Below are 15,758 nucleotides of genomic sequence, written 5' to 3' on the forward strand. Positions count from 1 at the left end.
CTCTTCTTACAAAGCGGTCCAGGTTTTTAACCTTTCTATTCATCTGGCCATCCAGGACCCCGTTAGAGAGAGAGCCAGAGAGAAAGGCGCTTAGGTGCTTGGCACAGTCTGAATCCACGCCTCCACGCCTGCCAGTTCTTTTCAAATATTAAACACACGGGCTTTAGCTTTGACATTAATCAACTTTTAAGCTCTCTCAAAACCTAATGTATATTTATTGTGGGCTGAGACAATTTTTTTCTCAACGTCTACAAAGAGGGAATGGAGAGTAATCGGTTTGGCTTTGATGGAATCACATCTAAGCGAATATTACTTAAGATGTCTGTGTCTTATCTATGTGTATCTTACTACACTTATAAACAACGGTTGAACAGAAGGTTTTCAGTAAATGCATTACCACTGGTCTAGACTTAAACAGTCACTGTTAAAATACTGTGTTCCAACATACTAGACTAGGAGTAACCGTTTGGAAATGTGAAGCTTCACAATATGATACTGCGCTTAAGGTAGATAGTATTTTTAAGAAAAATCTATCCAAACAACAACAACAAAAAAAACATTATTTTTCAATAATCTCTCTTGTGAATGAATGTTAGACTCCAGAAAAATACCTTCTGAGACAGTATTGTTGAGAACTAAAACCATTTTCTCAGACAGATTGCAAAAAAACCTCTTGTTCTTTCTTTGTTCAGTCTGGGTCAGACAGACAGAGATTCTCACCGAGAGGCAGCTAGGCAGGATGGCTGAGATGTTCATTTGTAAGCCCCTGACTTGCCGAACATCATATATGACTCACTGCCTCGATTCAGTCTTATGTAACAACATTTTAAATGTTTTTTTTTTTTACATGGGATAAGTTGGATAAGTAGAGACTCGGAGCTCGAAAATGGTATATGATTTACGAATGAATCCACAAATGAACACCTACAGCTCAGCTGTTCAGGGCAGCCGTGATGCTGAGAACAGTCCGACGTTATATCTTTCAAAAATCTGCAGTAGCCAGAATTATCTTCATATACTGAGCAACTCACGTTATCCGAACTCATCTCTCGGCATGTCCAGCCCATCCAATCATGGCTAATGGGAAGGTTCCTGGCTTTTTCCGGGGCTAAACTAACTAGGCTCATCATTTAACAATTTTATTTGTATTTACAGATGGCATACACATTTGTTATTAAGGCATATGAACGTTCACATGTTCCAGAAGGCATTTCTGCAACAGCACAAAAAAACGCATTTTGATAAAAATATTTTTAAAAGCTTTCAAATGCCTCTCCTGTGAAGTAGTGACGTGCAACATATGCCTAGTTTCTTGAAACGGGTCACATATAGCATGTTACCTCTCCATCAGAGGAGTCACCTTGACTCTGGCTGCGGGTAGATAGATAGCTAGCGAGAACGACCACCCGCTTGTCATGGTACACAGCACCTGTACTACATGGTGTGAAGCCTTGTGTTCTGTGTTCATCGGGACGGGGTAATCTCACCCACTTTATTCCCCCTGTCTGAACACTTTTCCTGTCATCTGAGATACTGGGGGTGTCCATGCCATTAACTGGTCAGGTCTTCAGAGATTGGAGAGGGAAAGTGTTGTCTTTTGCTGGACCACTGCCCTTTGTCCTTGTCCTAACCCCCTAATTATACTTCCTAATTGGCATTTTGAGGAAAAATATTTTTGAAATGTTTTGACGTCTGGTTGGACTCATTCTCTCTTTCCAACGTGTCTGATGAAAAGCTGTCTTTCTAGAGACTCCCCACAATGATGGTCATGGACTATTGGCCCCTCTGTATAAGAACACTACTGTGTGTTTGTGTGTGTATGTATGTGTGGGTGTGCGTGCGTGCGTGCGTGCGTGACAACCGCACAGTAAGCAGGTTTGAGACTGGAGAAAATCTACCTCTATCTTTGATGTGCTGCTCTACATAGTAGCCCCATAGGGACCGGCCTATTAACCCTTTCAACCCACGCACCCATTTAACCTTGAACATCACACAAACTCATTGATCCAGGCTGAACCAACCACTGCAGATTGGTGATCTGGAAGGTTTTATCACAAACAATGGCCCATGAGTCAACAGAAACGTCATTGTTTGTTGTGGCAAGGTGTTCTGATTCTTTCACACATTGACCTGTTTGTTTCCATGGCTTTTAAACAACTGTTTTTCATTTCCTGCTAACATTTTGTTTCTGCTCAGTGTGTAGTACGAGAGAGAGAGAGAGAGCAAGAGTTTAAAAATATGTTTTTTTTTAAAGGTCATTTACATCGGAGGTTTAATAGCTAAAGGAGTTTGACCATCATGGTTCATTCTTAGAGTGGTTCCTATTGAAATTAAATTGGTGGCTCATGCTCTCTGTGAAATATTTAGCACACCTACGTATTTAAAACTTTACTAAATGTCCCTCTTCTTCCCTCTCTTACATGGAAATAGTAGAAATAGAATTTCTACCCCATTTTGATCAATGGAATTGGCCTACATTTAGATTCAAACTGTTGCATGTAAAATTCTCCCTCTTTGAAATCCATCTTTATTAAACCCCTTTATTAAGTTCAAAGAGTTTACTGTGTCATTTTAAAACTCCAGTGCAAGCGAGGCAGGAGATTGCATAGGAAAGTTTCCCCATATAGAGTTTTAGGGACTTGCAATAGCATCTGGGGACCCGATAAAACCATTCATAAGCTCAGAAAGCTTTAGCAATGCATCATAATTCACACCAATAGGATCAACCATTTCAAACTAAACTACATAATTCGCTTGTATTGCTTTTCCGTCATTGACAAACGGATGGACTAGTGCCTTCTAATTAAATATAATGTTTAATCTCTATAAAAAATGTGTGTTAAGTGCCAATATTCTGCTCTCTGTGGTATAGGCCATCTCAGCAGACAATCCATAATGAAAACAGGTCAAATCACAGTGGCAGACAGTGCTCATTTCTATGACGCTCATAGAGCAACACTTTTGTCAGTCAGTATAATTGGCCCTTGGGTCCTCCTAGGCACCATCTTCCATCCACAGAGAGTGTTACATGAGAGCTTGTGGAGGAAAGGGAGAGAATAGGGTTCATTATCAGTGAATTAATCATACGATTTCACCTCCAACTTCCTCCTCACCCTCTCCCTGTGCGAGTGGAATGCCCGTGTCACGGTGCCCCGGAGAGCTGTCCTGTGTACTGTATGTCTCCTCCTCCAGGGCTGGGAGCTCGCGATGTCACTGCTGCCGAGACACAAATCGCAAGTGATCTCCACAGACAAGCCTCTTCCAGATGTTTGTTCGCAGGCTATGTACTTTCTCAGGTGGTTCTGAGACAAAGCAGCAGAGCAGAGCATCATGGCCGACCTGCCTGCAGCAGGGCCTCAGTCACTTTCTCGGTCGTCTATGGATGTTTACCCGATAGAGCTCCAAGGTCAGATTGCTGCAATTAAGGGCTCCTGCTTCGACCTCTGGTCCTCCAGCGATATAGGAAACTACTTAGCACCGTTAATGTGTTATGGTCATTTACTGAGATCTACTGTGGATAGAGCCTGAAGCACGGTTGACCTCTACTATGAGAGCATGTACACAGTTTTGGCTCTCTGTGCCCTGGCTCACACAGAAACCTGTGTAGGGGAAATTACATGTGAAATCAGCTTGGAAGGAAGTCATGCAGGCTAATGGAAGTTCTCAATGCTTATTCATTCATGTCTCAAGAGTGTTAAGAGCCCGGGCATACTGACCCATGCGACGGACGGACGGACTCAGCTGGGCGGGCAGCATCTTGAAAGTTGCTGTGTTAGATTAATTGTCAAATTAATTTGAAGCTCACATTAACAGATGTAAACATGAATGGCGAAAAACACAGAAATACCTCTATTGAGCATATAATTAAATTGGCGAGCTGTAACCTGAGCATTTTCATATAAAAGTAATTGCAGGAGGAGAGTGATTAATTATTAATGCAGTGGAAGCAGTCGGATCAGGCTTGCACAATAGTTATGCAGTGTGATTAACTTCCAGCTAATTGTCGGTAACAGACCAGTGAAAATATCCTCCTCATTTTGTCCTGAGTGACTTCACACATCTGTCCTCTGTTTGTCCATGATTTGTCACGATATGAGACTGTTGTCACCAGACACAGTGAGCGCCCTTGTGAACAGTATTTTAGTCATAGTTAATTTTCTCCTAGAGTAAATAAAGTAGCCCAGGACAGCTGTACTCTCTATCTCTATTGTCTGGGACCGCAGCCAGGAATTCTACACACACAAAACAGCAGATATGTCAGACAATCCACACACACACACACACACACACACACACACACACACACACACACACACACACACACACACACACACACACACACACACACACACACACACACACACAAACCCGTCTGATGTGACAGTCTAAAACCAACTAAATGGTTCATGCCGAAATGTTAAATCTTTGCATCAGACAGGCTGAATTCACGAGTGGAGGTTCAGGGAGCCTTAGCGTTTCAGAGGCTGACACACAATGCCACTGCAGGGCAATCCTATGCCTGAAGTCCCTCATGCATTTTCAATGGGGGGAGGATGCAGCAGTCACTCTCTGCGTACTGTAGCCTTGTGTAGTAGCCATGGCAGTTGCTGCGTGCGGAACTGGGTGTCACTTGCCCTGACACATGCCTCCCTGAAGGAGACTTGTACTTCTGGCTGGTGCCTATTGAAATAATATGCTAATTAATTCTCCATACAGCATGTGCTCTTGCCACTTCAAGGGGAGCTGCATCTCTTTACTAATTGAAGCATTTTGAAATATTTCATTCAGGTAACCTCCATGTTCAACTTGCCCATTGTTCTTGATGTGGTTAACTGGAAACTAAAAAAGTAAAAAGAGGCCCCACTTCACATCATCACAGGTAGGCAGGGAGGCATTGATGGAATGAATGGCAGTGTTTAAGATCTCTGCTGGTTTACAGATGAAACCCCCCCTGGAGAAATCGATGTGTGCTTTTGTGTGTGTGATGACTGTTGGCTAGAGGTGAACTTGGGGAAACATAAAGCCTCCTGTGTTATGCTCCCTGCCTGCAGAAACTCCACCTACTGCATGAAGGTGTCCATGTCCTTGGCGGTGGAGGAGAACGACGAGGGCCTGTGCTTCAACAGTAAAATACGCCACCTGGAGAAAGCCGAGATCACTAAAAGCAAGATAATCAACTGCCCCGACATCGAGGATTACCTCGCCCCTTACAAGCAGCCCCAGATGACCTGGTATAAGGTAACAACCCTTATTCTCAGAAAATTCCCATAGGGCTCTGGTTGAAATTAGTGCACTGTATAGGGAATAGAATGCCATTTGGGATGCAGTGCTAGTCTTTGTACATGAACCCATGAAGGTTAGCTCTGGTGGACTAATGGGTATGTTATTAAACTAAACCAAAAAATAGTTGAAAGTGACATGATATAACATGGTGTGTGTGGTGTTGATGTGGTGTCCTGTCTGTCTAGGAGTGTGAGAAGAAGACATGGCGGAGCTCCATCATGGTGAACACCACCAACATCTGGTTCCCTGAGGTGCAGGAGGACGACGGGGGGAACTACACCTGTGAGCTCAAGTATGGCAGCCGGGTGGTGAGAAGGACCACAGAGCTCAAAGTCACAGGTGAGCCCCCCATATCATGTGGGTGTGCATATACTGTATGTATATGTCTGATTACATGTACAGTATGATTTTGTTTCATATTGTTGTGTGTATGTTTGTATTATATGTGCAGAATGCTAAAAAGAGTTTGACCGCTGGCCACGATTATCATTCAGAATGACGTGATCTGAAATCAGCTGCCGTGAAACGTGAACGTAAAGATTTACATCAACGTCCAAACGCAGGATGCACTTTTGCACTCTTACACTTAATATTCTCATGCCCCTTCCTCTCAAAGTTTGGTAGAGCAAAGATAAAACTGTGCGCTGTCTGTAAACCGGATGCACTGCGGAGACACACCATTTATCACAGGAGCATAGTGGAGCGTCACTTTGTGTCTGTGATGTATCAGCCTTCAGTGTAAACGCTGGCAACCACTGTGACGTGAGATGGGTTTATTTATTCACATTTTGGGCTTGTTCCTCCTCTGCTGCCTCTGTCATGCAGCAAGCAGGCAGGCTGGGATTCCAGGCCAGTGAGTCTGACCCTTGGGGTGTGTGCTGGGTCCTGACTGCAGGAAGAGCAGCTGCCAACTGCAGTGTGAAATCAACCCCCCAGCTCATTCACCCTGCCTGCCTGCCTGCCTGCCTGCCTAGCCCCCCTCTGAAACAGAGTGGAGCCAATCTGCTGGAGCCCCAAGACTGCACTAGGCAGGCAGCACTGACTCTGACTGTAGCCACACTACAAACAGAACAGAAACACACAGAAACTACACACAACCACGAGTCCACAACATACATACAGCAATGAAACTGAAACAGATAGGAGCCTTAACCAGACAATACAGAGTGAAAGACAGTGCTATCCACCATGCAAACTGCAACACACATACACACAGGGCCGTAAAAACCTCTGAAATGCTATTTGAAGAACAGCAAAAACAAGAAAAAATTACTCCAGCCATTATCACATTGATTGCTGTAACTTCATTCACCTCAGTCGATCTACAAACACATAGCCTATTAGCTACACAATTAGCGGCAGGTAGCCTAGTGGTTAGAGCTTTGGGCCTGTAACCGAAAGGTTGCTGGATCAAATCCCTGAGCTGACAAGGTAGAAATCTGTTGTTCTGCCCCTGAACAAGGCTGTTCCCTGGATGGCCATCATTGTAAATAAGAATTTGTTCTTTACTAACTTGCCTAGTTAAATAAAGGTTAAAAAAGAAAATATCTGATGACCTAGCCTCCACAATCATGTGACCTAAACCCAATTGAGATGGTTTGGGATGAGTTGGACTACAGACTGAAGGAAAAGCAACTAACAACAATTAACTCAACTGGGATTAAAAACTATAATTTAATACATACAGAGGGCTCTCTTAGCAGATAAAGTATTTTATTAACAAAAGGTAAACAAATACATTTGCTTTATTGGACCTTTTTTTGTTTTTGCAGTTGTATACCTAAATTGCTGCTTTTCTACACATTTTCCTATGTTTAAGTCTCTTATATAGGGGACTTGGAGCGGTTCTGGCCAGGTTCCGACTGTGAACGGCACAACATCAATTGCACAACACTCCCTAAAAGCGCTACTTGTCCTGATTCATATACTGTATGCTATTGCAATCCGCAGCTGTGAGATTTCCTGTGCCTGTGAAACTCACAGCTGTGCTTGCAGAAGCGCATATGGAACAGGAGAGTCTTGTGGATGCAACAATAGTAGTTTCATCTCGCTGTAATGTTCTCAGGTGGATTTATAGCTCTCATCAGGGAAACATATCAAATCATTTCATAGAATTTTTAACAGCACCACCTTCTTTTGGTCACAGACGGACGAAATCACTTTGTCTTTAAAGCTGAAGTCGTAACGAGTCTGCACACATTTTAATGGTGTCTCAGCGCAGCTCAGAGAACGTTTGGCAGAAAAGTCTCTGTCGTTTATATGAAATGGTGCCAATATTGTACCGTCACTAAGTAGGATCATATTTATTTTACAGTTATAAGAAAGTTGAAATCTTAAAGTAAGTAATTTATAATTAAAACTATATTGGCCCACTTTTGTTGAATAGGGGAAAAAATCATATGATTTTTAATATTTTCATAATATTTGTATTATGACTTGAGCTTGTGTCCTCAACAGTGAGTATACCTCAGCAATTTATAACTATTTTTCCCAGAAAGGTGAGTTCCAGACCTTTCTGAAACTATGCAGCATTACCAGTTATTGTTTATGGCCATCTCATGAAAAATTATTTGTTTTGGGTATGTCTATTTTGGCGTAAATCAACATTTTGCCATATCATTCAAGAGGTTTATATCTGAACGAGAGTGACTTACAAAATCAATGGAGGCAACCTGGAGGTCAAGGCCCCTGGGCACGTGCCGTGCGTGCCCGGTCGGTAATTCGGCCATGATTACTACAAGTTTAGATAGCTGGCTAGATTAACTAGACAAATTGACCAATCTATTTTTCTTTTGCTGACATGGGCTAATTGAGTGACTGTCTGTGAGTGGCATAACAAGACGAAAACTACTGATGCAATTTTCGAAATTGCACCTTGTGTATTGTACTATTCTAACTCTCAACAGACGCACACACACACACACACACACACACACACACACACACACACACACACACACACACACACACACACACACACACACACACACACACACACACACACACACACACACACACACACACACACACACACACACACACACACACAGAGACAGAGAGAGACAGACACACACACATTATTTTACATGCAACTCAGGGACCAAAACAGACACAGTACTATGCTTCACTAAACAACAGTATTCAATGAGCTAGCATTACAAATGAAGAACAGAGGCAGTAGCGGCAGGCTAATATAATCTGCTAAAATGAAAGACATCTGCTTCACTGATATGTGAAGAATATGCTTGTCTTGTCGGTTAACTGAGCCATTGTTTGTTCACTTACTCACATGCCTTCTGCTAAGCTAAGCGCTAGGCGTGCTAGTTCCAGTGAGTGGTGTAATGTTGGAGCTGGATTCCACATGGTTTACAGCCTGCCTGGGGCGCTGGCCCGTAGGATCAGATGCCATGTTAGTGTGCTGCTGGTTGGGTGGTGAGCCAAGCCAGGGTTAGACAAGGCCTGGGTTAGTTAGCTTTAAGCACACAGAGAGGTCAATCAGGACACTCAGGCTTCCAGGGGGCAGGGGGCTTGCCTACTTTCTTTGAGGAGGAATATTAATGGGGTTGCTGGTCAGGAACTGTTTTAAGCTACCATGTTTGTGTCCATATGCCTTTTATTACTGTAGCATTGTATGACACCTTTGTTTATTTCAGTATTCAACGAGCGGCAGGTAGCTTAGCAGTTAAGAGCATTGGGCCAGTAACCGAAAGGTCGCTGGTTTGAATCCCGAGCTGACTAAGTGAAAGATTTGTCAATGTGCCCTTGAGCAATGCACTTAACCCTTATTGCTGGATAAGAGTGTCTGCTAAATGAATAAAATGTATTTCACTATCCTCATGTGACATGGTAAGAGGCAACAACAGAGCCAACGATCAGGCCTTGGAAGGAGCCTGTAGGGCCAATCTGCTACTGAATGGCCTGCAGTATAGTAGCAATACAGTACAGAACTCACGCAGAGTATAGGGGAGGCTAAACCTTGGCAAAGGTTCAGATTTGTGTCCAAAAACCAGAATGACCAATAAAAGCCTCTTCTCCCTCTCCATAGTCAGCACCCTGGTCATAAATATTTCAAAATGCATTTCAAAGTAAAATTCCTCTTTTGAAAGAACATTGCGTTCAGGCTAAATTTAACAGTTACTGCGAGAGGTGAGTTACCACAGTCATGCATCTCCGAAACACATTCAAATATTGTAACACCTTCCGCAGCTGGTTAAGTCAACAATGGGAGAGATGATGGGCCGTGAATGAATCCTGAATCCTCTCTTCCTCTCTCCCTCCTTCTCAGCTAGGCCTGCGAGTTCTGCCTTTAGACTCTAGCCTCTTGGCTACCTTTTTACCCATGTGGAAACCCCATGACCTATTTATTTTATTACCTCATAATTCATCATGAAATTGTCTGTGTTCACATGGGCTTTGTCCTGCTCTTTCCCCAGATCAGCGTGACAACTTCTTTATTTTCTTAGGAGAAGTGAAATGGAGAACAAGAAAAAGTATTCTCTGTTTTTTGGGGGGAAAATATGAGCCCATTAATTTAGGAAACATGTTAGAGTAAGGAGCAGTTCAATCCAGCAGATAGAATTGCCTCCCCAAAAAAGTAATATTAAGTGGTTTTCTGGCAACAGAAATCTATGTGCGTAAGAGAGAGTATGATTTTTTACAAATGGTGCTCGAATGTCCTCAAGGAAAGGTCAGTCCATCAAATATTAAGAAGCGTACAGAACAAAAATAAGACTTGCATGATTCTAAACTAAATTTATATTTCTGTGGTGAGGGAAATTATTGTCAATGGTACCTATACAGATACCACTGAAAACAGCCGAGAAGATGTAGGGCATATATGCCGTTTATAAAATATATGCACTAAACCATTTGAAATACTTTCAATTAACTGTATTTAAAGTATATTGCCGTTTTGAAATCTATTGTATCTTTGTGATTGCTATATTTATATACTATACATGTTTATAAATGGCTGTAAATGTTGAAACATTTAAATGTTTGTGAAGTATGTCTGTAGTACAGTACATTACCTGTGATTATCCTCCCTCCTTTACTCAGGGAATCTGAGCTGTGTCACATATCTGTAAACCAGCATATGCATATCAAATGATACCCAAAATGGATTTGACTTGTTTCGACACTGAAAACGCATTAAGATTGAATAACGAGACACATACTACCCAAAACACTGTGGTCAAAACCTCGGATAGATCACATTACAAGCAAGTGAAGCAGATACATTCAATTAGGAGTGAAGCCTACTGCTAAAGCAGATTGAAGTGGTCCCATATCTAAATGCGTGTGGTCACGGTTCCTAAAGTGGTGCAGCGACGCGTTGTTCCTGCTGAGGAGGAGAGAGGAGGGCGAGACTGCAGTCATGGAGAGGAGGACAGGGGAGGAGAGAGGAGAGGAGAAGAGTGTTTGATAATAAGCTAAAGGGAAAGAGCAGGATGTATGGCCTGTCCCGAGACACCAGCGTGTCCTGTTTGTCTTCATATGCCAAGTGACGCCACCGGACGATAAACACATTTGTTTCGGTGGAGTCAAAAGCTCTGGAATACTTGGGTTTGATGTTAAATAAGTCCACACCTTGTCAGGACACACACAACGGCCGGGCGTCTTCCCCAGATGAGGCGTGACAGGGCTGGCGTCGAGAGGAATCGATTGCCTGTCACTCTCTCTTGCCAGAGGGGGTTACCTTTTCTCTCCTTTCTCGCACGCACGCCCGCACACACACACACACTGGGGAGGGACATACCGCTGTACTGAGGGCATGTCCCTAAACCTTGTCCCCAAGCAACTGCCTTTGTGATTGCATTTTATATTACACCTTTCGCGGATTTGACTGAAAGAGTTCAGAAACTATTGCAAACATGAGATTTGACTAAATTAGACTTAGGCTTTTACAAAGAGCCATATTGAGTAATATTAACACTATAGGCCTACTTACTTTAGTTGAATCCCAATACCTTATATTATCTCAAGTTTACCCATTAACATTCTGAACAGTACCATTGGAGGACTTTTACTCTGGAGGCACCTCTTAAACGCCCGCTCTAATGGATGTCTCATATGAATAGGTGTCAGGTGAGGCGACAAAGGAAGTTGAAGTGAGCTCTCATTGTCTGTGTTAACAGCTCTAATAAACCTGGTATAGAAAGTTATCAGAGACCTCTATCCGGGTCAGGAGAGATGTATTATTTGAAGGTGAGTTGATACCCAGTGATTACCGATGGAAGCAGCACAGTGGGGACTCTTCAATTTGATTCACTCAGTGAGTTGGAAAATTAGAAGCATGAATAGGCTCATTTGTCCATCGACAGGAAACACTCTCAGTCACTGGTCAAGCTAATTGCATTATGTCACCTAGAGACATTTCCTCCTGAGAATAGTTTTGGGGTTTTTCCACTTTTACTCTCAAAAGATCATCTTAGGAGAGAAACAGAGCAGATATGCAAATCTGTCTGCACATATCAATTCAGTCATAAGAGCTGTATTACACGCACTTTGATGTCTCACTGCAAATATGCAAATCGGAAGAGATAATAGATGAGAGTGTGTGATGCTAATGTGGTTGTTGCAATCCGAGAGTGCACCCTATCCAAAGTAGAATTAGTAAACTACTGCCGTGTTTAAATCCAGAGGCCGTCATCTTGTTTTTTAACCCTGAATAAACTGAGTCACTGAGGGAGTCTATAGTTTGACACAGTGCAGCATCAGCCTTGGACCCCGTCCTGCTTCTCTTTCTCTTTCCTTGTTTCTTTTTCGTTTCATTCGAATTCACAGCGTGTCAAGATAAGCAGAAAGAAAGGCCCAGTCACTCCAGATCTGGTGACAATTCTAATGAATACAGCATTATTCAAAAGGGGGGCTTTTTAATATTATTGACTAATAGTTGAATAATGAAATCAGTATTAATAGATCATTACCATTCATAGTGGTCCACTGAGGGATAATTGGTTAATCAATACAGCCTAATTGTAGCCTCACAGTATTGTGTGTCTGGTGTTGCCAGCGACCTGGAGGTTGACTTCAAGCTTTTAAACAGCATATTGGTATTGATTTTACGTCTATATTATTTAGCATGACATGGTAGTGAATTAGAGCTCTGTCATCCTCAGCGCTGCTCTCGTTATAATTTAGGAGCTTTGGATGAGCTTGATGCCCTGAATATCATTATGGCAGCTTCACTTCCATGAACTTTATCATCTTTTGTTTTTGACAAGCGGGGTCTGGCAGGACCTGTGTTAGATTTGTATAATTGAAAAGACAGTTTCCTTTCTAATTCTGTCTGGTTTTCAAATCAAATTGTATTGGTCACATACACATGGTGAGCAGATGTTATTGCGAGTGTGGCGAAATGCTTGTACTTCTAGTTCCGACAGTGCAGCAATATCTAACATGTAATCTAACAATTCCACAACAACTACCTAATACACACAAATCTAAGTAGAGGAATGTAATAAGAATATATAAATATAAATATATGGATGAGAAATGACAGAGCGGCATAGGCAAGATGCAATAGATGGTTTAAAATACAGTTTATACATACAGTATGAGATGAGTAATGCAAGATATGTAAACATCATTAAAGTGCCATTATTAAAGTGACTAGTGATCCATTTGTTAAAGTGGCCAATGATTTCAAGTCTGTATGTAGGCAGCAGCCTTGCTCTGTTAGTGATTGCTGTTTAACAGTCTGATGGCCTTGAGATAGAAGCTGTTTTTCAGTCTCTCGGTCCCAGCTTTGATGCACCTGTACTGACCTCGCGTTCTGGATGGTAGCGGGGTGAACAGGCATTGGCTCGGGTGGTTGTTGTCCTTGATGATATGTTTGGCCTTCCTGTGATATTGGGTGCTGTAGGTGTCCGGGATGGCAGGTAGTTTTCCCCCTGGTGATGCGTTGCGGTTGTGGGCGGTGCAGTTGCCGTAGCAGGCGGTGATACAGCCAGACAGGATGCTCTCAATTGTGCATCTGTAAAAGTTTGTGAGGGTTTAAGGTGACAAGCCAAATTTCTTCAGCCTCCACACTGTCTGTGTGGGTGGACCGTTTTCAGTTTTTCCGTGATGTGAACGCAGAAGAACTTAAAACTTTCCACCTTCTCCACTACTGTCCCGTCGATGTGGATAGGGGGGTGCTACCTCTTCTGTTTCCTGAAGTCCACGATCATCTCCTTTGTTTTGTTGACGTTGAGTGAGAGGTTGTTTTTCTGACACCACACTTCGAGTGCCCTCACCTCCTCCCTGTACGCTGTCTCGTCATTGTTGGTAATCAAGCCTACTACTGTTGTGATGATTGAGTTGGAGGCTTGCATGACCACGCAGTCATGGGTGAACAGGGAGTACAGGAGGGGGCTGAGAACGCACCCTTGTGGGGCCCCAGTGTTGAGGTTCAGCGAAGTGGAGATGTTGTTTCCTACCTTCACCATCTGGAGGCGGCCTGTCAGGAAGTCTAGGACCCAATTGCACAGAGGGGGGTTGAGACCCAGGGCCTCAAGCTTAATGATGAGCTTGGAGGGTACTATGGTGTTGAATGCTGAGCTATAGTCAGTGAACAACATTCTTACATAGGTATTCCTCTTGTCCAGATGGGATAGGGCAGTGTGCAGTGTGATGGCGATTGCATCTTCTGTGGACCTATTGGGGCGGTAAGCAAATTGAAGTGGGTCTAGGGTGACAGGTAAGGTGGAGGAGATGTGATCATTGACTAGTCTCTCAAAGCACTTAATGATGACAGAAGTGAGTGCTATGGGGCGATAGTCATTTAGTTCAGTTACCTTTGCATACTTGGGTACGGAAACACTGGTGGCCATCTTGGAGCATGTGGGGACAGCAGACTGGGATAGGGAGAGATTGAATATGTCCATAAATACACCAGCCAGCTGGTTTGCGCATGCGGCTAGGGGTGCCGTCTGGGCCGGCAGCCTTGCAAGGGTTAACGCGTTTAAATGTCTTACTCATGTCAGCCACGGAGAAGGAGAGCCCACAGTCCTTGGTAGCGGGCCGCGTCAGTGGCACTGTATTATCCTCAAAGCGGGCAAAGAAGTGTTTAGTTTGTCTGGAAGCAAGACGTCGGCGTCCGTGACGTGGCTGGTTTTCCTTTTGTAGTCCGTGATTGTCTGTAGACTATCACATACAGTATGTCTAGTGTCTGAGCAGTTGAATTGCGACTCCACTTTGTCTCTATACTGATATTTCACTTGTTTGATTGCCTTGCGGAGGAAATAACCGCGCTGTTTGTATTCAGCCATATTCCCAGTCACCTTTCCATGGTAAATGCGGTGCTTCGCGCTTTCAGTTTCGCGCAAATGCCGCCATCTATCCACGGTTTCTGGTTAGGGTAGGTTTTAATAGTCACAATAGGTACAACATCTCCTATACACTTCCTTATAAACTCACTCACCGAAACAGCGTATACGTTGATATTATTCTCTGAGGCTACCTACCCGGAACATGTCCCAGTCCACGTGATCAATATTTTGCTGTATATTGGGTGACAAAAGATATTTGGGGGTTTGGTATTGGACATTTTCAACATGTTTGTGAAATTGCATCTTTTACATTAATAGACCCTTTGGTGTTGCAGTTGATTTGAGTCAGAACGGTCCTGTATTTTTTAAAGAAAATCTGCTCAAAACTGTGATATTTACTTATATTGATTAATTTCCTATTTATTTTCACAATTCACTGACCTTGTTATTACCTTTGACTGCCACGCTTGATTATAACCACATTTTCCCCAAACAGGCACCATGAGGGCTGACTCTCTTTTCTCTTCCAATCCTAGAGCCTCATAGTGTAACAGACCACAGCCCCATGTCTCCCTGCCTGCCTCCCTGCCTGCTGTACAGACAGACACAGACAGCTCGCTCTGACAGCTTGATTCCACACCCCCTTACTTCTCCTCCACATTCTGAGAGAAGAAGACAATGTTATCTTTCTCTGCAGAGCACAATAACCCCAAAATCATAGCTGCTCTGTTACTATTGCCAAGAGGTACTGCATTGAATAGAAAAAAGACAAAGTACATTTTTATATCACAGTTAAGTCGTAAGTGTTGTACTACTCTATGGATCTAATTTAGCTACGTTATTATCTGTAGTTAACTTCCACTTGCTTTGAAGCATGTAACAATAATAATAAAGAAATAAATATATTTCATCTAAATGTCAATTTAAAGCCAGTCCATAGCAAAACAGGGCTATATTGGTACACTCTAAAATCCTAGAGAGGATCTTGTTGGCTGTCGGGAGTAGGAAGGTATCCAGCCACTGTGTTGTGCTCATTTGTCACAGTGATGGAAGGCTAGTGCAGAGCCTGCTGCCGTTAGAGTAATGTTCTGTGGTGCTGCTCTAAGAGACTTACTAGCTGTAATGTGGACATTTACATCCATCTGTACGTCCCATTACACTCCTTCAATGGCCTGCCTGATCGCTCATTACCGACAGCATAGCTGAGTGCCCAAACAGACG

At 43.0% G+C, this 15,758-nt stretch overlaps 1 protein-coding gene across 1 annotated transcript in view; it reads left to right on the forward strand.

Moving 5' to 3' along the window:
* The window catches only part of LOC139574054 (X-linked interleukin-1 receptor accessory protein-like 2), a 325,366-nt gene that overhangs the window by 195,794 nt on the left and 113,814 nt on the right, over positions 1 to 15,758 (forward strand). Inside the window, exons 4-5 of the mRNA XM_071398191.1 lie at positions 5,052 to 5,238; positions 5,469 to 5,622. Of these exons, the coding sequence (XP_071254292.1) occupies positions 5,052 to 5,238; positions 5,469 to 5,622 (341 nt within the window). The remainder of the gene's footprint in view (positions 1 to 5,051; positions 5,239 to 5,468; positions 5,623 to 15,758) is intronic.

The sequence above is a fragment of the Salvelinus alpinus genome, chromosome 4 (genome assembly GCF_045679555.1).
Source record: "Salvelinus alpinus chromosome 4, SLU_Salpinus.1, whole genome shotgun sequence".
Taxonomy (NCBI): domain Eukaryota; kingdom Metazoa; phylum Chordata; class Actinopteri; order Salmoniformes; family Salmonidae; genus Salvelinus; species Salvelinus alpinus.